At 49.1% G+C, this 25,727-nt stretch overlaps 1 protein-coding gene across 2 annotated transcripts in view; it reads right to left on the reverse strand.

Annotated features, from left to right (window-relative positions):
• Positions 1–22,995, reverse strand: part of Gas7 (growth arrest specific 7) — a 231,923-nt gene extending 208,928 nt beyond the window's left edge. The window contains exon 1 of one of the 2 annotated variants that reach the window (XM_075992118.1): positions 22,344–22,995. In XM_075992118.1, coding sequence (XP_075848233.1) covers positions 22,344–22,526 — 183 coding nt within the window. In that variant the 5' untranslated portion in view covers positions 22,527–22,995. The remainder of the gene's footprint in view (positions 1–22,343) is intronic. The other variant, XM_075992122.1, reaches the window with a different exon arrangement.
• Between the last annotated feature and the right edge of the window lie 2,732 nt (positions 22,996–25,727).

Below are 25,727 nucleotides of genomic sequence, written 5' to 3' on the forward strand. Positions count from 1 at the left end.
TGAGATATTAGGACATACACTTTCCATCGGTCAGCATTCTGTCAGTGTCAGAATCCCAAATATGAACATCTTTAAGGAAAAAAGCTTTATATTTGGTTCGTGTTCCCCCAAGTCCACAGTCATCTTGGCCCTGTGGTATCATCAGACATCAAGGCATAACACAAAATAGGGAGAAAGAGAGGGAAAAGGAGAGGGGTAAGATGAAGAAGGTGGAAGGAGGAAGGGAGAGAGGGAGGAACAAGGAAAGAGTGATGGAGGGCGATAAAGAGAGGAGAAGAGCCATGTTCTAGCGGTCCTTTTGAGGGCAAGCCCTACCAATCTAATCTCTCTCCACTCTCTTGACTCAAACTGCTCAAGTTCTCACATCAGGCTGAGCACCAAGTCTCGGACACATGGATCTTTGAGAAACATTCCATATCAAACCATGACTAGTCCCTGTCAACCTTAGTTTTCCAAAACCCCAAGCTTCACATTACCAAAGAGAAACACAAATTAAGCCATAAGCCCAAATTCCACAAAAATGTGTGCCAGGCTCTCACAGGTAAGCTCTCCCTCTATCCTCATTAACCCATCCACCTAGACCTCCCACCCGGCCAGTCGCCAAGTAATTATTGAATCAGATCTGTTCAGTGCCAAGCCTTATGCCAGGCCAGAGCTGCTACAGTTTAAGACACCCTTCCCCAGCCCTGAGGAGTTCAGAGTTTAGTGGGACAAAGATCAAACACACCAGCCACTGTCATCCCCAGTGGGAGGGGGGATTCCACAGAAGGTGGAGAATGAAGAGATAGACTGGGAAAGGTCAGACCCTGCTGGGCAAGGAAAGGTCCACCTGGGAGGATCTTGACTGGGATTATCATTTCCAAGTGCATACATCGATTTGCAGTTACTATAATAAGCTATCTTAGGCTGGCCAAATCTATAAAGCTAAAGGTTTAGATCCAGGCATGGTGATACATATGTGTAATCCCCAAAAGGGAAGCTGAGGCAGGAGAACCATGAGTTCCAGGCTAGCCTGGGCAATTATAGTGAGATTATGACTCAGGAAATATTAAAGAGAGAGAGGGAGAAAAGAAAGGATGGGGGAAGGAAGGAATAGAGGAGACAGGAAGAGAAGGAAGGAAAGGAGAAGAAGAGAAGATGAGAGAGGAGGCGGGGAGGGAAGAAGGAGGAAGTCTAGCTTACTCAGCTTGCAGTTCTGAGAGTCAAAGACATGGTACCAGCCATGAGTGTGCTCTGGTCAATGTCCCAAGGCAGAAATCATCATAATGATAAAAGTGCAAAAAAGGAGTCTGACATGATGGTGCAAACCTTCAATTCCAACACTTTGGAGGCAGAGATAAGTAGACCTCTGTGAGTTCGAGGCCAGCCTGGTCCACAAAGTTAATTCCAGGACAGCTAGGACTGTCACACAGAGAAACCCCTCTCAAAACAAACAAACAAGTACAGAAAAAAAAAGAGAGAAAGAGAACAATAGCCAGACGAGAGGCTGGAACAAGAAAGGCAATGCTTGCCCCCTAGCCAACAATATCTCACCCAAATTAACTTAGGGGTTTCATAGAACTAATTAATTCCTTCCAAGAGCAGCACAGCCAATAACCTAACAACCGCCCGCCAGGCTCCACCTCCTAATGGTCCTAGGGCTTCAGCACTTCCCATTGAGGACGAGGAGACACTTGGGCCACATGCACACCAGGATGTTCAGGCAGGGGTGACGGGAAGAGCCTTCAGACACAGGCAATCACTGAGCCAAGGAAGGGTGCATAGGTACCAAGGGACCTGGCTCTTCCCAGTACAGGCGAAAAGGAGGCTAGAGAACAGAGGAGGTCAGGTGACATTTGTTCAGGGCCCCTACCTGTCTGCAGAAGGCCCAACAAGAGGCCTTTGACCCTCCAGGCCATGAGAGGCCATTTTCAGGGTTAGATTTAAAACGCGGGGAGGACACTGCTGATGCTTTGCAGCCTAACATCCTTGGTCCAGGAGTCATATAAGAGACCATTACTAAGGACCAGGTGAATGGAGACGCTGCCACTGCTACCGGGATGTCAGAGTCCTTCAAACCACCCCCTGCAACCTTCTCTCATGAGGGACAGCCTGTCAACACGGCTGTTTGCCGTCTCCCTACAAGTGACAAAGAGCAGAAGACGGGTAAGTAACTGGTGACCTGTCTGTCGCACCGCTGCCTGTCTGTGGTCACCCTGCCTGTCTCTCACATTGCTCCTCATTTGCAGACTTGCAGCCGTAGACGTATTTTTTTTTCATGATTCACAGGGAAGCATGATTTACACCTTCAACTGCTTCTTGAGAAACCATCTTCCTAAGACTGATAATAAAGCAGCCCAGCCACCAGGATGAACAGAGCACCCCAACTACCCTCCAGCCCTGCCACCAACTACAACCATGAGCAGACAGCAACATAAACGCGTTGCCAAGATGCACAGGCCTCTGAACTGGGTCCTACAGTGACCTGGAGATCCTGAAGGGAGCCTTGTGAGGTCTGCATCACAGTCCCCTGGGGAGGGAGGTTGATAAATCGGAGGAGAAGTAGCTGTTATGGCCAGGTCCCCCGGAAGCCAGCACTGGGGAGTCTAGGCCTGGGAGATGGAGGCTTTCAGGCATGTGTGGTTCCCTGTCCCCACATAGATTCTCTCATCACTGGATTCTTGGGTATTATGGATCGAGTTTGAACTGTCCCTTCCCCACAACCAAAAACTCATGTTTGAACCGTTACTCCTCAGCTCATGATGTCTTCCTGAAGCTGTGCAGTCTTTAGGAGGTGGAGGTCCAGATGGCAAAAGTAGGCCACTATGGAAGTTACATTGGTCCCGGGTTCTAGTTCAACTCTCTACATCTTGATCAGCCATTATGTGAATGGCCTCCACTTCCCAAGCCTGTTACATGTATAGAATTTTTCTGATATACCTTCCCCATCACAAAGGACCAAAATACTCTAAACCGTGAGCCAATGCCAACATTGCTCCCTTAAGGGGCTTCTGTCAGGTATTGTGATCATGGCAAGACAGATCACTAATACACGGGGCTAGAAGCCAGGCCAGAGGCAAAGGGCTGAGGCCAACACTGCTTCCCCAGTCCCCATAGTGTGCTTGACTGTGTTCCAGCATCTCCTCCATTGACTAGACTCTCCTCACCCCAGGAAGTACTCAGCATGGCTCTACGAGGAACTGTGCTACCACAGAGCAGCTAGCTGTAGTTCTTCACTCCTCCCACATGAGACCCAGGAAGCTCAAAGTCCCTCAGGATCTCTGACAGCCACCCCCACCGCTGGGCTTTAGCGGGCAGACACAGAGCCCTCTGTGTGAGCATCCACAAGAGCCAACCCCACATTCCTCCTGAGCAGCCGCTGTCACAATCAGCTCGAGGGTCACGCCCTCCCTTTTACTGTATACTCAAGACAAGATATTTCCTGATGCTTTCCCTGGAGTGTGAGGAGGGTCCTCTTTGCCCTCTTGCTCAAACAGCTGTCATAGGCTCAAGTCAGACATCTCTGTCTTGGTGACAGAGGAAACTGAAGAAACAGGATTTACGAGGGCCTGCAAGTGCCACCATAAAGGTCAGGTGAAAGGACAGGATTGACATGGCCAATCAGGACTTCAAAGACTGCATCTGAGTGGCTAGAAGAAGGTATCAACATCCTTTCTGCCATGTTCCAACTGGAAGACATTCATCTGTCTTCTTCTGATCTAACAAGAAAATATTTACCACAGCTAGCCATGGTAGTATACGCCTGGAATCCTAAGCACTCAGGAAACTGAGGCAAGAGGACCATGAGTCTGACGCCAGCCTGGGATATGTGGACAAGCTGTGTTTAAAAAGAAAAAGTGTGAAAAAAGGAAAAAAGAAAAAAAAGAAAAAGTGTGGGAGGAGAAGAAGAAAGAAAAGAAAACCAGGTATAGTGGCATGCACACCTGTAATCCCTGCATGAAAGGGGTAGAGGCAAGAAGATCAATAGTTCGGTGCCTTTCTCATCTGCATAGCAAGCTCAAGGACAGGCTGAGCCACACAAGACTATGTCTGAGAAAGACAACGAGATCAAGAGAATTTATTCAATTCAGGATCCTCTCCTGGACAGAGAAATATTTCGGGCACCTGAATCACCTGCTGTAGAAAAGTCCGTCTCTGAGATGGTTTGTCACCTGCTCCAAGATAAGACTCCCCTTAATTACTGACCTGCTGTTAAGATTCTAATCTGTGCTGCATCTTATAATCCCCAAAGAGGCTCTGGATGAGAGGAGACTGCAAATGGACTCCGATTTAAGTTAACAATTCAGATACACCTTGACGGACTTGAAGGGCCACAGAATGGTCATGAATTTCTTGGGCCAACTCACCTTCAGCGATGATGCTACACACAGACAAAATGATGGCGGCTGAGAGGTGTGGAGGAACACTGAGGAAGCAGGGTTCTCTCACCAAGAAAAAGCACATACATAGATAGCCCTGATAAGAAATAAGCAAAGCCGAGACTAAGAAAGGAAAATGAAATAAGGAAAGCGACAGCCGTCAGCAGGGAACCAGACCCTCTGCACAACACCCATGACCCAAGAGACAAAGTTCACTTTGCACAGCTCTGTGCCTCACTGGACCTATTCAAAGACATGGAAACTGAGGCACAAGGCCAAGGATGCACGAGCCCCAGGTTTCCTCAACCAGTGCCTGCACTGTGGTGGCTCAGCTAAGCATAGCCATGACCATCATCATGACAGCAAACTGTCAGCAGACTGCCCAGCCAGCAATATAGCCGAGCACTCCCATCCCTGCCTGGGTCATACCCTCTGACAGCAGTGTGCTAATGGCCTGTGCTGTTGTGGGGAGTTAGTAGGTTCTAGTAGGAAGTTAGAACTTTGCCCCTGGTGGAGACAACGGGATCCCATTCTCTTTTTGCAGCAGCTGGCCTGCCCACCGTGTGCACTTGTCACGAATCAATATGCCATCACCGGCTCAAAGCAACAGGCCAAGAGCATGGATTGGAGAAAGGATGATCCTGAAGAAATGGCCCTTTAGTTAAGGTGACTTTCTCAGGGGCTCTGTGACAGCAATGGAAACTCCTCCTTTTGTAGGAGTGACCTGGTAATCAAGACAGTCCCAAGAGAGGCCATTTCTTTAGTGCCAGTTTTTCTCTTCAGGGGTAACCAATAACAACTAAAGCCCTTACAGACACGAGACACAACTCCCATCCTGGAGGCTGAGTAAGCGGGTTCGCTCCTTGACAGACATGATTTGCCTTGAGTCACACACAGTCTTCCCGGTCTGCTGTGTTAATCACAGCCTGTGGGTGTACAATGCCTGGGTGGAAGCAGAGATTCTTACAAGGGTCATCAAATTCTTTGTTATTTTGTTTTCTTTGTGTGTGTGAAACCAAGGAACCGTCATGGTGGAGGATAGTCATAGTCACCTGCACTGTCAAAATGAATGATCCTTCTTGGTCTTACTACATCCCCAGTCTGGTCTATGAGCTAGACATTGGGTCTATGAAGATCACCTGGCCTTAGGGACCCCAGAGTGTGGAGGGGCCCAGGCCCATAGGGTGAGTGGCAATGTGTCAGCAAAATCTGTCGAGGACAGCACCCAAGTCCAAGAAGTAAGAGCAGGCTAGGGAAGTTCGGGCTATAAACAAGTCTCCAGGCACACAATTCTTAAAATCCTCGGACTTTCCAAACTGTTGTTATTTTGTCCACACTTATCTAGTAAAGTGACTGATGGCCTGAAGCTCCTAGCTTCGGGTTAGGGACTAATCACAAGGAAGATCAATGCAGGATCAGGGAATCAGGACTTTTCAGCTTTACTCCCAACCCCAGGGAAATGGGGATAAGAATTGAGTTGATCCCAAGAACCAACAATGTAATCAATCATGCCTCAGAATGAAACTTCCACAAAACTCCAAAGGTCTGGGTGAAGCAGTTCCTGGAAGGTGGATGGAGAGGCCACAGCATGCCCACTCCTCCAACACCTGATGAATGGCATCATTGCAACCCTTCAAATAGGGTATGTAATCGCCTCTCTGACTTCCAATGCTGTAGCAAATTAGCCAAACCCAATGATGGGAACCCAGGACAGCAAATGCAGCCTGCAGGTTGGAAGTACAGGGTTGGGATTGACACTAAAATTAGGGGCTTTCTTCTGGCACTGCACGCTCAATCAAGGAAGCCTGATACCATCCCCAAGTGATGTCAAAATTGACCCGAGTGTGAGGACACCTAGGGGACCCCTGTGGTGAGGAGAGACCCCTGTGGCCATCTGCACAACCCGAGAAGAAGTCTGTATTGTGAGGTCAATGTGAAAGCAACTGATGTCCTCAGGATGTTCATCTCGATGACGAGAAAAGGGACCGAAGCAGAAAGACAAGCGTGTGCCAAGGGACGATGCCTCTGGCAAAGATCTTTCTCCAGAAAAGATATAAAAGCTAATAAAATGTGGAGTGGGGTGGTGGGGGGTGTTTCTATAATCTCAGCACTGGGGAGATAGAGATATGAGGATTTGGGGTTCAAAGCCAACCTTGGCCACACAGTGAGCTTGAGGCCAGCCTGGGCTCCACAAGGCCAAATCTCAAAAACAACACAAACCTGTGACATGCTGCCCAAGGTGATGGCTCCTCAGGTGAGTGCAGCCACACCACCAAAAGAAACAGTGTCTCAGTTTAAGACAGGGAAGGACAAGTGTTGGTGAGGACCTCGATATGCTGGAACTCTCTTTCATCACTGTTGGGGAAGAAGTTTTTCAACATGCCAGAAAGTAGAAGAACCATGTGATACTCAAGCAAGCTAATACTCAACACAATGGAAACACAGATATCCATGGAAGCAACATTAACAATGACCAAAAAGGAGAAACCACCCAAATATTCACCCACTGGCAAATGGGTAAGTCCAATGTGGAGCATCTATTTGATGGAATATTAATTGGTCATGAAAAGTAAGAAAGTGCTGATACCAGCTACAACATGGACAACTCTTTAGAACATTTGCTATCTGGGCTGAAATGCTCCCTCTGAGAACTAAAGATCACAAAAAAAAAGAAACCCAAAAAGCAAAACCAAAACAACAACAAAAACCCAACACCAGGCATGAGAATCCCTCTTTTGAGTTGTTGGTCAGGGTTGTACAGGAGACTCCCAAAACACTATAGGCTATTGCTATTACCCTTGGTTGCTGCCAAGAGGTCAAAGTGGTCCCTATTGCTGAAGACACCATGCACTTCAGACCCAGGGCCCAGAGGTCTGAAACTGAACTGAACACCTCTACCCTGAAGACTAACTTTCATGGAACAAGAAGGCAGGGAAGCAGTGGGCAGTCCTACCAGCTATGACACCTATGAACCACAACAATGACTAGCACGGAGAAATAACCCTAAGTGGCACATATACCTTGGCAGTACCCAACAGCCTTCTGATTGGACTGAAGACCTAGCCAACAAGAGGGAAACCATGCCTGCTCCTGGAAACCTAGTCAACTACCCAGGGATAGTGAAGTCCTGGATCCTGGAAAAGAACCTACAACCAACACTTCACTAAGGCAGCACAACCCTAGCTGCAGTCTAATTTTGTTTTTACACCTATGGGTAAGTGTAGTGCTTACCCTTGATCAGAAAAACTTCTCTTTGCAACAGATGGAGACCATTAGAGAAAACCCTACCAATCAAAATGCAGCATTGTGATGTCTAGTCCCAGCAGATCCATCCAGCACTTCAGAAGAGGGGGCAGAAAGATTGCAAGAGACACAGGATCAAGGAGCTTGCCGTGAGAGCGTGTCTTCTAGTAATATCAGAAACTACACCTGTCGAGTGTCACCAACATGACTCCATAAACATGGACTGAACAAGGGTGACAACAGACCTGCTAAAGTGCAAGGCAAAAGACCAGAAGGCCTTGCCCCTACACAGAGAACTACAGGCAACCGAAGGATGCTGAGACTGGGAGAAGCAGCCTTCCCCAGGGAATAGGTTATCCAAGACAAATGGTCAGCTCTTAACACGTCTACATGCAAGTAACATTATACAGACCTACAGACTAAGAAGAGGAATATATATATCCTAGACATATATGCATGGTAACACCAATTAATGAAAAAAGAAGCCGTGAATTTGACAGAGAGCAAGGAGGAGTATTTGGGAGGGCTTGGAGGAGGAAAGGGAAAGGGAAAATGATGTAATTATACTATAATCTCAAAAATAATAAAACAAGAACATTATGCTAAGTGGAAGAAGCCAGGTATGACTTCATTTATGGAAAATCACCAGAACAGGAAATCTATAAGCAGTAAGTGTGTGGTCACCTGAGGCTGAGGTGGTGGGGACTAAGGAGCAAGTGAAGTAACCATGGTAACAGATCTACAACTCCATGAATGTTAAAACAAAATTAACACGCATGGTTTTGTTTGCTTCTAATGGATGTTATATCTCAAGAAAGCTGCCCAAAAGGGAAAAAAAAGAAGAGGGAGTAAGAGCGAAAGCAAGCCTGGGAGGACACTGCGGGGAGACGAAACTGCATAGGGAAGAAGAAAACAGCATGGAGAACCAAGTCCCTGCAAGACTTGATGTTCCAGGTGTGTCTGATACGGCAACACATGCGGAAACAGCTAAGACCACATCTGGCGGCAGACAGGGCTGGTCTCGAAGAAGATTGCAGATGGAGCTATGGCAAGCTCTACAGTTGCACTTCCCTATTCTAAATGCCCAGAATCCAAAATGCTCCACCCACATGATACCCCAAATGGAAAATCCCACACGGGCTTCCTATGCTGAGTCGTGGATAAGACAAGCAGATTAAAAATACCGTATGAGCTGGGCACTGTGGGTGCAATCCTGTAATCCCAGGCACTTGGGAGGGTGAGGCAGAAAGATCGAAAGTCCAAAGCCAGGGTTACAGGGGGATTTGGAGGCCAGTTTAGACAAGTTAGTGAGATTTAGTTTTAAAATAAAAAGATACAAGTAGGCCTGGGATGGTAGCTCGGTGGTACACCAACGGCACGGGCACTAGGACACTGGCCCAACATGTGTAAAACACTCAGTTTAATCTTCAGTAACATCACACACACGCACACACACACACACACACACACACACACGCACGCACGCACGCACACACGCACGGACATACTTCGGTCTGATACCCAAGATATCTCATTATGTATGTGCAAACATTCGGAAATCTGAAATGCTTTTTGATCCAAACATTTTGGATAACTCAACCGTATTGTTGTGGCAATGAAATACCCCAGAAACCTTAAACAGGAGAGGGCTGTGGTCAATCAGCCTTAAAAGTCACCGTGGAATGCAGCCAGCAGCCTAACCAAAGGCACCGAGCAATAAAGTCCAGGATAGCAGGACCTGCAGGTCCCACTTGGGATTAGGGAGATAGCAGTTTGGTGACATCATCTCTCCTTTGGACCTCTCAAATGTTGGCCTGGGACTTGATTCAGAGCCCACAGAAACACTTTAGAAAGTCCTTTCTGCCCACATGGCCTGGTCGACCCCTGTAATCTCAGCAGTTGGGAAGCTGAGGAATTGCCATGTTCTCTGCTAGCCTAGGCTACAGAAATCCTGCCTCAAAAGTGTATTGTGTATGTGTATGGAAACAGATAGACAGACAGAGATTACTTAGCATGTACAAAGGACTTGGGTTCCATCCCTAGAACTAAAAAAGAGGAAGGGGGAGGGAGGGAGGGAGAGAGGGAGGGAGGGAGGGAGGGAGGGAGGGAGGGAGGGAGGGAGGGAGGGGGAGTAATGTGTGTTCCATTCACTCTCTTGGGATCTTTCCTTTGCTCCAGGAACAGACAAAGCATGAGAAAAGAAAATCTGACATCCTTTAGTAGTCTCTAGAACTTCACCTCTCCCACAAACTAACCTTTTCCTCATTACAAGAAGAGTCTCTTCCAAGAGTCCAGAAAGCCAGAAGCTCATCAGGCCAGGTAAAAAAACAAAATAAAATAAAACCAATTAGTCCAGCCCTAGCAACAGGGACTCTTATATAACAGTTTCCATCAAACTAAGGAGAGCTCAGCTGCAGCTCTCTGAGGCTTTGGACCAGCAAGACCTGCGTATACCCCAAGGCTAATAAGAAAGTGTTCTGCACACATGGGACTCCAATGGGTCTCCCCAAGATCCACAGCATCCCCAGAAGCTTGCTAAAAGTGCAATCTCACCAAGTGTGGTAGCATACACTTGTAATGCCAACACCGGGCAGGAAGGAGTAGGAGGATGGAGAGTTCAAGGCTAGCCTGAGCTGTGCTTACCCTGTCTCTGGGGGGTAGGAGCAGAAGGAGCAAAACAATGCAGAAGCTGGGGCTCCACCCCAAGTCCTAGAATCTGAACCTGGACCTCCTGAGAACCCAGGAGATCTGTCTCACCTACATGCTGCACCAAGACATCCCTGCACAGTGAGCTCAGAAGGGCAAGGGAAAGAGATGTCAGCAGTCCTGCAGTGGAAGCCCCAATTAACAGGCTTAGCTGAGTCCAACTTGGCTCAAAACCAGGGCATGAAGAACCCTGAGTTCTACTAACAGGGTGTGTGCAGGCATCCAGCTATCCCCTGACCTCACGGGAGCTCTCAATTCTGCACTTGCCTGGAGTAAGGAAGGCAGCAGCAGCTGCAGAGAGAGAATCCCTAGCTGCAGAAGCTAGCCTCCTGCCCTGCACTCTACTGCCCACATCTGGGAGGTGGCCCCACCACTGGCTGCATGCTGGATGGTGGCAAGGGGAACAGCAGCAGGGCTCCCATTGCAGCCCCCAACCTTGTCCACACAGAATATCAGCTTCCTCTTGGAGCTAAAAAAAAAACAGTCTCAGCAGGTGGAAGCCATGTCTTGAGTTTATAAATTTTCTAATGTTGGGGACAGTGAACAAGACCCTCCTAGGCTTGCTCCCCACCACTGCAGCTCTTCCTGTTCATCCGGAGTGGGCCTGAGTCCTGCCATTCATCACCCTGGCTGCCAGCGGCCTAGCTGTGGGCTGAGCCTTGTGCTTTTGTCCACTGTTAGGCTTTTAGCCCTGCCTTCACCCTGTGGTCAGGGACCTGCTGCGGACATATCTCTTTCCTCAGATTAAATATACTTATAGAGGTCTAATTCCAAAATTGGTTCTTTCCATAGCTCCACATAATCCACTTAAAAACATAAATCCAATATCCAATCTAATTCCAGGATTTAACATATCTTACAGATAAAGTAAAAACTACCCCCTTCATGAATCCATATGCCTTGATGCTCAGACGGGGGCCCGAAGGCCAGCAATGGCATCAGCTCTGGGAGCTGGCTGGAAGTGCAGCCTCTCCATGAGGTGAAAGGCAGTCGACTGCTAGGGCACAGGTGACATTGCTTGGCCTTGGCCTGTGCGGCAGGGAAGTCTCCTGGGACTGAGTCTTTCACCGGGCAAGCTCTCCCTCGTACCATAAAGCCGGCAGCATCAGGCTGGATAGAAGCAGAGCAGATCCAGTTGGTATCAAGGGAGAACAGCTTGAGGGAGAGAAGGAAACCCCTTGGGGAAATCCCAGACATGTTCCACGTGTCTCATGTCCAGTGAAGGGCTGGGAGTGTAACTGGATGCTGAAAACTTCCCTAGCAGGCTTGAGACTCTGTTCAACTGTGGTACCCGGACTCCTAGACTGGGTCCTAGATTCGATTTTGTGCTGAGCACCGCCCTTGATTATCGACTACTCAATGGAGCTGTATTTTTTTCCCTCTGTGCACAACAAACGCTGAAAGTTATTTATCAATAAAACACTTGCTAAACGAGAATAGTAGACTCGAACTAAATTTAAAGTTCCACTTTCCTACTTCTATTCCTAAATTCTATTACAAATCAGCAGCAGATGCCTCCGTGACGGCCTTCCAGGAGCCACTGCCGAAATAAGGACGCTTTCTCTGATGATTCAATTAGGACAAGGAACCGTTTCGGTAGAGTTTTTTAAAATAGCATCTCTGAAGAATTTTTACAGCTTAATTAGTTTTCTTGTTGGTTAACCCTGGCGTTCTCTGCATGGGACGGACAGAGACGAAGGAAGAAGTCTCGAGGTAGGTAGGCAGAGCAATGGATGCTAACATCTGGAAGGACTTTGAGCCAAGTTTGTGTGAGCCCGTAGTCTCTCCAAAAAGGTTGCTTGTTAGTTGTGTGGGATGGGAGAATCCCCAAAGACTTCTCAAGGGAAGTTTTTTATTTTTTGCTTGTCTATTTGTGTGGGGGTATGCTTACGAGGGTATGTGTGTACATATGTATGTGTGTGTGCGCGTATGTGCAGGCGCAGGTACACGTGTGTGTGTGTGTGTGTGTGTGTGTGTGTGTGAGTGTGTGGAAAAGGCCAGAGGCTCATGTCAGGTGTCCTCTCCAATTGCTCTCCACTTTATTTACAGCAGGAAGGTCTCTCGATGACCCCGAGGTTTTCCCATGAGACTACTCTAGCTAGATCATTTCCCCAGGGATCCACCCTCTACTTCCCAATCCCAGAGATTCACAAGCAGGTGCTGGGGACCTGAACTCAGGTCTTTACATTTGTAGGAATTACATTTTGTAGAGGTGGAGGCAATTTTTGAGGAAGGGTGCTTTTCAGGGGGAATGAATGAGTCTGGAAAATGGATAATAGTTTGGGACAGACTTCAGCTGGACTCAACAGCGTGTCAACTCTTCTAATCTGAAGGAGTTACCCCTTTAGGTGAATGAGGAGTGTCTTAAGATAAAAGTCTGAGCTCAGGAAGAAAAATGGTGGAGACAGGGAATGGAGATGGGAAAGGGGTCGGGCAGACCTCCACTTGCCTTCCGTTCAAAATGTTCAGGACGCTGAAGCCATCCCCAGGCGAGGCTCGGGGTCCCTGAGAGGCTTGTAGCACCAAACTTACCTTGCTACAGACCTTCAGCACAAGCAAGAGGCAAACCCATCTTATTTTAGCCGCTGAATTCCCAGAACCTTTTGTTACTGTTTGTCCTCACCTGTTCTGACACCCTACTAGCTCATAATGCGGCCATCACCAGAATATCTCTCCATGGCAAACTGCTCAAAAAACACCATTACCCAATGTGAAACAACATTGTTTGCCCCTGGGAAACACGATTCGTCTCAGTCACCCTCTCCACTCTTCAGATTCCACTCCAGCGGTCTTTACCCCACTTCCCTTTCTTTTTCCTTTTCCCAGGTTTCCTCATGTATTTGTGATTTTATCTTATTGTGCCATATGCTTTTTGGTAGGATGCCGTAAATGCTTTCTGCGACAAGGTGACAGACAGGCAGTCACACGCACAGACACACTAGACTTGGCTGCAGAAGAAATCCAGCTTAAAAGAAAAGTCAAATCTACCTCACAAAATGCAAAGATTTGCTATAATGGGTTATTTAAAAGAATGTGACTTGCGGTCAGGGCATAATCCTTCAATCCCTTCTAGCCACAGTGGCTACTACATGTGCAGTCCCCGCCATCCCGACTTTTTTACTTTAAATCATTTCTGGATGCCACCAGCCCCTTTCGCTTCCTTGTAAGAAGTACAAACTCTGCTAACTTCATGGAAATATGAAATGTCGCTAAGCAACATTTTGAATCTAGAAATTCCGGTTTGGATTAGTTCTTGAGCCTTCTGCATTCCTGGTCCTGGAGTAAGCATGGGTAAGCCTCATTTTAACCAGTTCCTCTTGGGGATTTAGATGGGAGTTAAGCTTGCTCATGCTGAGAAGTGCTGTGTAAGAAGGCATAGTGATGTTCACACCTTGTCTAACAGAGGCCTCTGGATTACAAGTACAACTCGGATCAGAAGGTGTACACACACGCTTTTCAGTGACACAGCGCTGTGGTGTTGTGCTCCTGTAATCCAGCACTTGAAGGCTGAGACAGGAAGATTGTTCAAGGCCAGCCTGGACTACACAGTCAATTCTGGGCTACAGAGAGAAGCTCTATCTAAAAAGAACAATGAGCCTAGTCGTGATGGCACACGCCTTTAATCCCAGCACTAAGGAGGCAGAGGCAGGTGGATCTCTGTGAGTTTGAGGCCAACCTGGTCTAGGGAGTGAGTTCCAGGACAGCCAGGGTTACACAGAGACATCCTGTTTCAAAACAAAACAAAAGGCAACAACAACAATTAAAAAAAAACTTTCGTTACTTTTTTGTTAAGGCTGTCTTTTTTTTCAGCCAGGCATGGTGGCACATATCTGTAATCCCAAGCAATAAGAAGCTCAGATAGGAGAAGGGTGCCAAGTTCCAGGCCAGTTCAGGCAAGTCCAAGAAAGTGGACTTTGTCTCAAAAAACCATAAATAAATCTCTGTAGTTGTATTTACAGCCCCTGAGTTATAGAGAGATGGGATCTATCGGTGATGTTTTGTGTTCTCTATTAGAAAGGGTCTACCCAGCTATTCTGTTCCTTTGTCTATCAATCTTTTTCTCTTTAATTTGGGGAGTACTTGTTTTGAATGTGTGTGTGTGAGTGTATGTGTACAGGTGAGTACGGGTGCCTGTGGAGGACAGAAGAGGGCATCAGGTCTCTTGGAGATAGAGCTACAGACAGCCATAAGTCACCCAACATGGGTGCTGGGACACTGAACTCCCATCCTCTGTAAGAGCTGCAGGGGTTCTTCGCAGACTAGCTATGTCTCCATCCAGATCTGGATACGTTTTAAAATAATAGCTTATAAAAATGAACTTTGTGCATTATGAACATAAACTTTGCACACGGTGCTAACCTATGGCAGCACAAGTCACTCATGCAGGGCTGAATGTGGGAGCTTATGTTTGTAAGTCCAAAACTTCAGAGATGGAGATAGAAGGATCGCCACAAGTTCAAGGGCAGCCTTTGGCTGCCTGATGAATTCCAGATAAGCATGGGCTATACAACTCGATATCCTGTCTCAAAACAGAAGTGAAAAAGACTGGAGAGCATGCCCCAATAACCTCAAGACCTCCCAATAGGCTCCACGTTTAAAAAGTTTCCCTGGACCAATCCTTTACTCCCTCCATCTCTGAGGATACTTAAGATCCACAGGGAAGCTGGTGTGGTCCACACTTGGAATCCCAGCACTTGAGAGGCTGAGGCTGAGTTCAAGGACTACTATGAACTTAAGGACGGCCTGGGCTATACTTCTGGGGTATGGACAAGGCAAGAGTTCGAGGTCATCCTCAGCTTCATCATGGATTTGAGACCAGAGTGGACTACATGAGGCCCCATCTTAAAACAGCAACAGACCAAAATTTTCTCGGGACGTACACACAAGTTCTGATTTCTGAGCTACCCCGGTAGCTTTTCTGCCGCCACAGCAGCCCTGTGAGGCGAGCACATATGCCCTCACCTTGCACTGCCTCCCGCACCAGCTTTAATCTCGTCTTGCCTCTTGGCCCACAAAGCCTGGAAATCGTTTCCTGGCCTTTGCTAGAAAAGGTTTGCCAAGACAAGTGCAGAAAGAGAAGCTCCAGGAAACCTTCCTCAGGGAGGATAGGCAGACTTCCTAGCTAAAGCATAGGGCAGGAAGGGGAAGAGCCTCAAGCGTCCGGACCGGACCAGGCGCACAGATGGAGGTGACCTTCCTTCAGCCAGAAGGGTGGGCAGAAGACGAAGGAGAGAGCAGAGATTATGGGCTTAGTTGTGACACGTGAGATCCGAATGCCTGGGAATTGGGTCTTGACTCAAATTTGTAGCTTGAGAAAGGAAGTGAACCAGGAAGTGAGGCAAATAAAAACAAACCTTTATCAGGGGGCGCCACAGAGGAGATACCAAAAGGGACAGAGGGAAGTAAGCAGATCCTTATGATACTCTATACTGGGATGGAGGCCTGTAGTTCAGAGGTCGAACATTGGCTCAGCATGTCCAAGGCACTGAGTTTGGTCCCCAGCACCAAAACAAAAAACAAACAAACAAAGACAAACAAATAAACAAAACAACAAAAACCAACCAATACAAAAAAAAACCAAAAAACCAACTTCTTACCTTTTAGGGTTCACACACCCAACTACAAAGTTACAATGTCACCTCACGTTCTACTCTGCCAAAGGAAATGCCAGGCACACCTGCTGGCTACCATTTCTCCTTCTCCCTGTAGGTATAAACACCACCTCAGCATCCTTGCCTCTGCAGGAAGAGAGAAATCTACTAATTTGTCAGGGGGATCCGTTCCAGCATTCTATCAAAAAGGTCTGTCATTTTGACCTCGCTGCTGTGGGTAATAAGGGAGACAGTAATAGGAATGCTGTCTCCTGGGGGCCTAGTAAAAGTCACAATACCACGTATGTACGCAGGGCTTCCTGGTTAACCACACACATCCTTTCACCCGTGGGGGCCAGCACAGCCTTTACAATGAGAGTCTACCCAGCTGCCAGACACAAGCTGGGCCTTTTCAGGCTGAAAATACAGGAAGGTAGGTGGTAGTGCATTCATATTTCTAGGTGGAAGTAGATCTCAGGGATTTGCCCAGTGGTTAACAGATGTCGGGGATTCCTGCCGACTTGTTGCTAAGGGAACTTTTGTGAAGATGCTTGGAGTCCACAAAATCCAGAAGCTCTGTTGGATGCTTTAAAGCCTTGCGAGTGGCCTCATGGCCAGGCCAGTGCATGGCGTTTTTGCAGGGTGGTTCCTGCTGGGCAGAAACAGACAGTGCTGTGGCCACAGATAGATGTTCACACAGCAGCAGCTGCCGATGCGGGCCCCCTAATTGAATGGCAGGATGATGGCACAATTACATACCTGGGGAGCCACCAGCCCTAATTGTGAGCAGAGTCAATGACCGCCCCCAAAAAATATTGGCGTGAAGGTCAAAGTCACACCCATTTTAGGTAATTTTCATGTTACGGGGGAAAAAGGCCCCAGATTAAAATCAATTTATATACCATAGCAAACATCTCCTGAATGTCAGGCAGCTCGGAGACACTGTGTCCATTAATTATCAAAGCTCTGGCATGGAAAGGCTGGCCTGGTATGCTGATGGCTCAGCAGACAGGCCAGGCTCTAGGGCCAGGCAAACATTTTTTCAGAGGCCAGCAGCATCATTTACTATGCGCCTCTATAAAGAAATTGCTGGAATCTTTTTTAAAAAGTGTTTTTTACCTCCTAGGATGGAAAACAGAGGAGTAAAGAAGTCTCCAAATCAAAAGGCCACGTCCATGACACCTTTTCTGCTTCTAGGGGTTCTCTCTCTCTCTCTCTCTCTCTCTCTCTCTCTCTCTCTCTCTCTCTCTCTCTCTCTCTCTCTCTTTCTCTCTCACTGGCCCAACAGTTGAGCTTAAGCCTTGTGACCCCTTTCTAATGTGTATCACGTGGTGTCTTCACCATCCTTGAGAGGCCGGAAACGTACAAATGAACCCTGCTCCTCTTTCCAAGCCTGAACCTACCTCCCCTTCCACGCTACTTCTGGGCTATTCCTGTGACTCATGTTGCCAACAGCATGTGGCAAAATGATATGCTCAGCCTGAGTCAAAGCCTTAAGAAAGTCCAGCAAGTCATCCCTTTGTCTCCTTGGAAGCTGGCCACTGACTACAAAAGAACTCTAACGACCCTGCAGAAGAAAAGCCATGTGACAATGCTCTGAAGGAGGAGACACCATGTGGAAAGAGGCCAGACGGAACAACCAGGTGAGTGAATATGGTCTTTCTACGAGTTCAACCCAATGGAGTCTCCTGGACTCAATCCTCAGCTGCCACTTGACTTCAACTCTCTTGGCAAAGGAGTTTGCCAAGGTGAACCAACAGAAGAACCGCTCAGCTGAGCTCTGTCCACTCTGAGTCACACAGGATGGATTCCCGGGGTGCCTTGTTACCTAGCAATAGAAAACCCGCCTCTTCATTGTCCACGGCACAGCCCGCCAACTCCCACAGCTACCCCATCACCTCCTGCCACACAATCACATGAGCCCAGACTGAGGGAAGAGGAAAAGGAGAGGACACGGAGTTCAAGAATCTCCCTTTGCGCCGCCCCATCCCACTGACAAGCACTGCCACAGTCTGTGTGTGGCTTACTCCACTTTGAATGGCTATGACAGAATACACAAGCTTGGTAATTTATGAAGTGAATTTATTTCTCATGGTTCTGGAGGCCGAGGAGTCTAACATGGAGGTGTCAGCCTCTGTTGAGTTCTTACGACATCATCCCATGGGAGAAGGCAGAAAGCAAAAGGGTGAGCTCTCAAACTATACACCACCACGCCTCTTTATAACTGGTGTCAATCTCTCTGTGATGGTGGAACCCTCATAACCTAAATACCACCTGATAGGGTTGTGCTTCAGTGGTAAGTCTTCAACACATTCTGGGGAAACAGCACAAGCAGTACCTGTCAGGACTAGACAGACATGCTGGCATGGACCTTGGCACCACCTGAAGGAAAGCTCTGGCATGCCTGTATTCCTTCTAAAACTTCTTCCCCAAAACTCTGGGTGCTTCTACTGAAGTATTATACCACCCTTTAGGTCTCTGATTTTCCCCACAGGAATTCCTGAGTCCAGTTAGGCCTTCCAGGTTGGGCCAGACTGGCCTTCGTACCGACTCTGGTACCATGCCTGACTCTCCAACTCTTCCCTGGGATAGAGAGCCCACCTCTATCTATCTCCCCAGGAGTTGTGCCTGTATCCTTGAGGACTGGTAAAAATTGCCCTTCATGTCAGGTCCCCAAGACTATGGAAGTGACCCAGGGCCTGACTTGGAGCTGGCCAGTACCCCACAGCCTCCAGCCTGGCCTCATCTCTTCTGTCTGCTCACTCTTCTCGTGTGTCTCTCAAACAGTATCAGTAGAGTTCTCCGCTGCTCCCTTTCTTCGTGGCTGAAGGAACTACCAAGAAAAGGCTTTTCCAGCCGTGTCATCTCAGGGCCTTTATACACCACAGCCAGCTTTGGGTGTCGCCTGTTAAGCCTGGTTATGGTTGGGCTCTTAAAGGTTTCCCAAAGTCTCATATACTAAAGATTCAGTAATCAACCTGTGGCATTCCTAGAAAGTGGTGGAAGCTTTGGGAGGTAGGTCCTAGTTGGGGGATGGGGTAGCAGGGAGCTGGGACACTATCCCTCCTTCCCGCCCAGTATGAGATGCTTTTCTTTATCACATACTCAGAATTTAATGGACTAATAATTGGCCATAAACTGAAAACCCCAAACCCAAGTTCAATATACACCCTTCTTCCTTGTGAATTTGATCCCAGGTGCCTTGCCACAGCAATAGGAAGCTGACCAGCATGGCTCTCATATCTCTGGAGAGAATAGGTCCCCTGTGAAGGGTTACCCCTTAAGTAACCAGGACCCCTGTGGCCAGCGTCCCCAGGTCCCATGTTTCTCTGTGTGGGCCTAGGTCCTCTAGAGTCCATCTTTCTAAGCCAGATATTCACTTTATCATTTTTCCCCGTTCTTAGGAGTCTTGACCAAAGAGACTGCCCCAATGACCTTGTCTTCGAACCCTGCTTCCATCTGAGTCAGCCATCCCCAATGCAGAGCTAGCAGGTCTTTGGGGGTCAGCTTGCAATGCCCCCTCCACAGTGTGTGTTTCCTGCAAAGGCAGACCTCTGGCTTCCCTTTCTTTGTCTGAACCAGGAAGAGATTCCTGGGGAGAGTGTACTTTGCACATTCTTGTCAGTGTCTCACACCCTCCACTAAGATACTTCCTGTTGTCCCTCTTTCCACTAGAGGGCAAAAGGGACACTGTGAGGAAAACCCCCATTCTTTTGTTTTTTTTTTAAGATCCATTTATTTATTATGCATACAATGTTCCGTTAACATATATACACCAGAAGAGGCATCAGATCTCATTATAGATGGTTGTGAACCGCCGTGTGGTTGCTGAGAATTGAACTCAGAACTTCTGGAAGAGCAGCTAGTGCTCTTAACCTCTGAGCCACCTTCTCCGGCCCCCAGAAAACCCCCATTCTTCAGCAGGGTGCCCATCACCTCGTCCTTCCCCAGGAGGTTTATGGGGCCCATTTTGTTTTGATTTCTTCCCCTACAGCAGAACCCTCTTCAGAGCCTATGGGTTCACTGTCTACTTGCTGCTGCTGGGCTTCTGCAGTCTCAGGATCCATACATTTCACACTGCACCTACTGGCTGCTCCCCAACTTACCCTAGTCTGCCTGTGAGTATTCAGCCCGTCCCAGGAGACTCGGGGGCATACCTCCCTTCCCAGATCTCTGCATAGCGATGCAGTTTATTCTGATAGGAGGGTGCCAGCCACCAAGAACTGGATCCACGAACCTCCACTCACAAACCTACATGCTGGTGCTGAGAATTCTAGTCAGTACGTGGGCAGTGGGGCCAGGTCCACCCTTGCCTCCACCTTAGCTGGTTAGAGATGAATTTAAACTTCAGGGTTGGCAGCAGGAGTGCTCCAGGGTGTGTGTGTGTGTGTGTGTGTGTGTGTGTGTGTGTGTGTGTTCAGGTTGTAGCTATCTTCCTTTTGGCCCCAGGATTGCAGGTCTTATTAAGGATATTGTCACCAACATACATATCAACCCCAGGGGCATGGCCCACCCTTCTTCACATCCTCCTCTCTTTTACTGACCTTTGAGTTTTAAAATACTCAAGGAATTCAGTCAGTTACCTGAGTTGTTAGTCTAGTGTGCAGATCTGACCCCTTGGAGGACATACTTGCCTTTCTCATGCTGCCATGCCTCCTCCTGTCTGTAAAATGAGGACAGTGCCAGGTATTGTGGCACAAGCCTGGAACCCCAGCATTCAGAAGCAGAGGCGAGAAGACTGAAAATCTGAAGCTAGCCTGAGCTACGGAGCTAGACTGTGGCTCAAAACAGAGCTTCCTACGTGGAGGACAGTACCCCACCTTCACAGAAGGGTCAGGAAACTGGTGATGATGCGCATGCCTTGTGTAGGTGTTCCTGGTGGCACCGAGTTGCTATTAATAGATGAGAGGGGTCTGAAAGGTCCCTAAGGACCAGAGACTTCCCAGCTCTCTAAGTGCAAAGGGGTGCCACGGGCACACCCAGGCCATCCCAGTGATAATTTGGCTTTGTCTCCTGGGCCTGTTCATGCTCCCCACCCCCACCCCGCCCAGGAAAAAGCAGGGGCACTCTGTTCTTACAAATCCCCACCCAAAAGAGCTGGCTGAATCCAGCCAGGAACACTCCTCACCAGAGAGAATCTCCACGTCAGTATTTCCCTGGGAAATGTGGCCACCAAGAGAACTCAACCGTCTTTCAGAAAGCTTTTTGTCAGGAGGCTCAAGGTTTCCCTGTCAGATGACGCTTATTGTTGTTGTTGTTATTATTATTATTATTATGCCCTTAGAGATGGACCTGGGAGATGCAGAAAGTCGAATCTGAGGCTCTGCAGAAACAGGTGCTGGGAACACACCCTAAGTTCCCAGAGACACCTCTGTTAAGACCCCACGAAGCTCATTCCAGCCTTTTGCCCAGGAATACTATGGTATTTAGAGGGAGTCTGTTTCCTGGACCTGAGAGAACTATCACGAGCTTCCAGAAGGCTGGGGAAACATTTGATAATGCTGCCACAGGACACTTGTCAGGTCTGCCCAGTCTACAACCATCCAACCCCTATCTCCCCACCTCACCCTGGCCTCAGTCACATGTAACATTTTTTCATTCAAAATTCGCTACTTTGTTCTTAAGTAGGTCCCAGGAGATGATAAATTTGGTTCCTTATTTAGGCTAGTTCCTACCAAAACCTAAGATTACCTATACGACTGAGGGCGAGGGTTAGTATAGTCTTTATGATGACCCCGGGGTCAGCAGCCTCTCTGTAAGGACTGAAAAATACCCCCTCTCTCTCACACACACAAAGGACTTTAGAAACTTAGGCTCTCACTCAGACTGTGACCATGAGCTCAGTGATTAGAGGCCAGAGAGGCCTCGCAATTGTCACCCAGACAATAAGCAGCCAGCTGACTTGGCTCAGCTGTCCTATGTAGCCTTGGGGCCAAGCCAGATCACCAGGAACAAGTCACTTTAGGGTACTGAGCCTAAAGGAGGGGGCGCTGCCTGAGGTCCTAGCTGTATCCTCGGACAAGCTTGCTGCTCTGCTCAGACTCACTCACTGCTAACTGGTGCACCTCAGCTGACCAGTAAGTGGGCGGCCCGGGGGAAGCCGGGCAGTCCGCCTCCCGTAAAGAATGACTGACCACTGGTTCGCGGGAAAGGCGGGGCTGTGGGGCCACCTTTCCGAGCCCCAATCATCCATCCGTTCGCCTTGCCAAGACCACCGAGCTCGGCGGCCCCTTGGCGGCCCCTGTCATCCGCGGCAGCGCGCCCGCTTGCTTCAGAACTCGCGCAGGCAACAAGTTCTCCCTTCCCCCGAGCGGCCACGACGTGCTTGGGAGGCTGGGTACGAGGGGAACACTGCCCACGCCCCAGGGCACCCCCGCACCCGTCATTCCCCAGAGCACCGAGGTTGGATGGTTAGCAGGTCTCGACCCCAACCCTAGCCTCTTACCTCCAGCAGCTGCACGTAGCTGGCGGGGAACCAGCCACGGAGCCCGTCGTCCTTCTCGCCTTCCCACCAGCCTCCGTCCGGGACCTGGAGCAGAGTGAGCAACTCGCCCGCAGCAAAGCGTAGTCCCTGGCTGTGCCGCTCCCCGGAGAAGGGGTACAGGGTCCGGCAGCGGGTGCCGGCCATGGCCCTGGCGCCCGGGCTCACAGTGCAGCCCGCATCCCTGCCTAGCCCCGCGGGCTGGCCAGAGGCTGCGTGGGGTCCCAGGCGCCCGGTGCTACGGGCTCCCGCGCTCTGGGCGCGCGCCGTGGCTGGGGAGCGCAGGGGTCCCTGGGCCTCCGGGCTACAAGGGCTGCTTGCAGGGAAACGGACGCTCGCCGTCTGCACTGGCTCCGTGGGCTCCGCGGGCTCGGGAGCGCTAGCGGCGACGCCCCCGGTCCGGGCGGCTCTGCGGTCCCCGCGCCGGGCGGGGGGCGGGGCTCAGGGGGAGGAGACCCAGGGGCCGCGGGCTCAAAAGACAACTTCCCCTGGCTGCTTTGGCCGGGGACGTCCGAGTGCACTGAGAGGCGCAACTGCCCCGGGAGGTGGTGCTCAGAGCATCCCCCTCGGCGGGGCTCGTTTGAGGTCAGCGGAGCCCGGGAAGACACGGAGCGAGCGCGCGCGCTGACGGCCGGTGGCCGGGCGGAGACTATCTCGAGGCGACCAGGGCGGGCAAGGGGCCGGGCCAGACCGGCCACGCCCGCGGAGGGCCGGGCACTCCCCAGCAGAGGGGTTCCCGGCGACCCGCCACCCTGAGCCGCTGGAATGGGAACGCCCCTCGATTCCTCCGGTTTGAATCTGTGGTGGGTGACAGGCGGCGCTGCCTCCCAGGTGTCTGCTAGGGAATCTGTTTGTGACCATCATTGCAGTGCATGAAGCCTGGTTAAACTTGACTCACAGGAAACTGAACAATGGATAAAGACAGGTTTGAAGGCTGGCGCCGAAGCCGGGAAGCTCGGTGACAGCATGTAACACCAGAGCGGGGGCGGGGAGGGGGACACGACTCGCCATGCAGATATGGGAAGTCCGGGTTGGTAGGCTTGGAATCCGACCGAAGCGGCTAAACATTGCAAAGGCTAACTAAAAAGGAGAGCAAACATCTTTTCAGCTTTGTGGGAAATGGTTAGCGAGCGGGGGTGTCATAGTCTAGCCCTCCTAAATTCCAGATGGGCCTGCTGAGGAGTATCCACCAATTCAGTCAGCTACCAGATATCAGTAGGGGCTTGCCCCGTTCCCTGAAGCGTCTGGATAAAACTCTGCCCTTGAGACTCTAGTTAACCTCAGGTGCTGAAGAAGTGTACCTTAAGTCAAGAGTACAGAAGGAAAGGGCCTATTTTTTTTGCTAAACTTCAAAATTACATTTCCTAACCTGTGATAGCTGGACCCTTCACTATCAATGTTATAATCAGTTGAGCAACCCTAATCGAAAAATCTAAAGTACAAAATCCAAACATTGTCACTGCTAACAGGATGTTACAGTGGAGAAGGCCACGGTCACAGAAAACGGCAGTGGAGAAGGGTGATGGCGCATCTGTAACCGCGGCTGGAGAGGTAAAATCTAGACGATAAAGAGAACTCCAGGTTAGAGTGGCCTGAGAGGAGAGAGAAGAGAGGGACAGAGGAAAAGGGACAGGGCAGGAAAGAGAGAGAAAAAAATATAGCTGAAGATATTGTATAAAGTTACATTTGAGATGTGTGTATTAATTTAATGTTAGACTTGAATCACATTCCCAAGGCATCACATTACGTACTTGCAAATGCTTAACGTTTTTGATCCCACGCCTTTCTTTATCTTTACTTTCCTTCTTCCCTGCCTTGATACAGGGCCTTAATATGTAGCCCTGGCTTGTCTGAAACTTTGTAGACCACGCTGTCTTCTAACTCACGGAAATCTGCCTGCCTTTACTTCCCACCAAGCTTTTCCAATAAGGCTATTCAGCTTATAGTTCTTACCAACTATTTCCACTCCTTGCTCAGTAACCTTGTGTGGTTTCCTGTGGCCTATTCAGCTGGGCATAAACCTCTCAGCATTTTAGAGTAGGTTATCCATGACGAAGTCAGTTCCGTAACAGGCACAGAAAGCTTTAAATTCTTGCATAGCTGTCTGGGCTTTGAATCAGGTCCCTTTAGCTCGGTGGTTCTCAGTCTTGCCAGGATACTAGAGCCATTCCTGTAGGTTTTCAAAACTCCTCATCTGAGTCCACTCTAGCTTTGAGAGGATCCCTTGAGCCACAGTCTGCACTGAAGCCATCTCACCTACGTGGAATCCCCAGCCTGGTCATCCCGATAAGTGCTCCAATGCTAAAGTGCATGGTCTGATGACTTCTGCTTGCCCAGGACTTATGGGGAGCAAAGGCTGCAGCCTAGCTGCCATTAAGACTCTGACAGAGAAAACAGTTACTAAACTGGGCGTGAGGTCTTCTGCCTGTAATCCCAGCATTCAGGAGGCTGAGGCAGGGGGAACTACCAAAAAGTTTCCAGTCAGCTTGACTGACATAGTGAGGTCCAAGCCTGTGTGTGGGCTGCAAGGTGTGAGTTAGTCTCAAAAAGGCAAAACACAAGACAAAAATAACAACAAAAGCTTGTTAAATTTACCAACTGCACTAACCAACTTTCAAAAGAAAATTTAAACGCGTGGCTCAGGCACATGGCTTTCTGCAAACTGTCCAGATTTGATGATATGGCCTGGTTTCGTAAGAAGAACTGACTAGTTTATGGCCATCCTGCAAGGAAGAAGTCTTTATTACAGAAAACCGAGTCTCCACAGCATCCGGAATTCTTGGGCACCAAAGGACCTATCTCAGGCACTGCCACCCATGGGTGATGTGAAGATGTACACATTAAGAGGGAAGAAACTGAATTCAGAGGGTGTGATTTGCCCTTGGTCATATGGCTGGTCAACCACAAAACAAGACTTTGAACTGGGGTTTGGCTCATTATACCTGGAGTGTTGCTTCTTCTAGCATGTTCTGCCTATCAGGCCATGGATGGATGGGGATGTGGCTCAGTGGTCCAGTTGTTTAGCATGGGCAAGGTGCTGCGTTCCATCCCCAGCATCATGAGAAAGCAATGTAGACCCCAGAGTCCACATCCAGGAGTATTTTACCAGCTCTCTAGACCTGGGTGTGGTAAAGCAGACTCAACACTTAGGAGTCTGAGGCCAGGCTGGGCTACATAGTAAGACAAAGAGGACAGGAAGAGAGGAGAGGCAGGGGTGGGGATAGAAGAGGGGAGGAGAGGAAGGGAGGGGAGGCATAAAGGGAAAGAAAAGAGACAGGAAGGAAGGGTTCTGTGGGGGCAAGACTCTGAAGAGAGAAAATGCTGGGCAATGTGCCGTGTCAGTCAGTA

This window comes from Microtus pennsylvanicus, chromosome 11 (genome assembly GCF_037038515.1).
Source record: "Microtus pennsylvanicus isolate mMicPen1 chromosome 11, mMicPen1.hap1, whole genome shotgun sequence".
Taxonomy (NCBI): Eukaryota; Metazoa; Chordata; class Mammalia; order Rodentia; family Cricetidae; genus Microtus; species Microtus pennsylvanicus.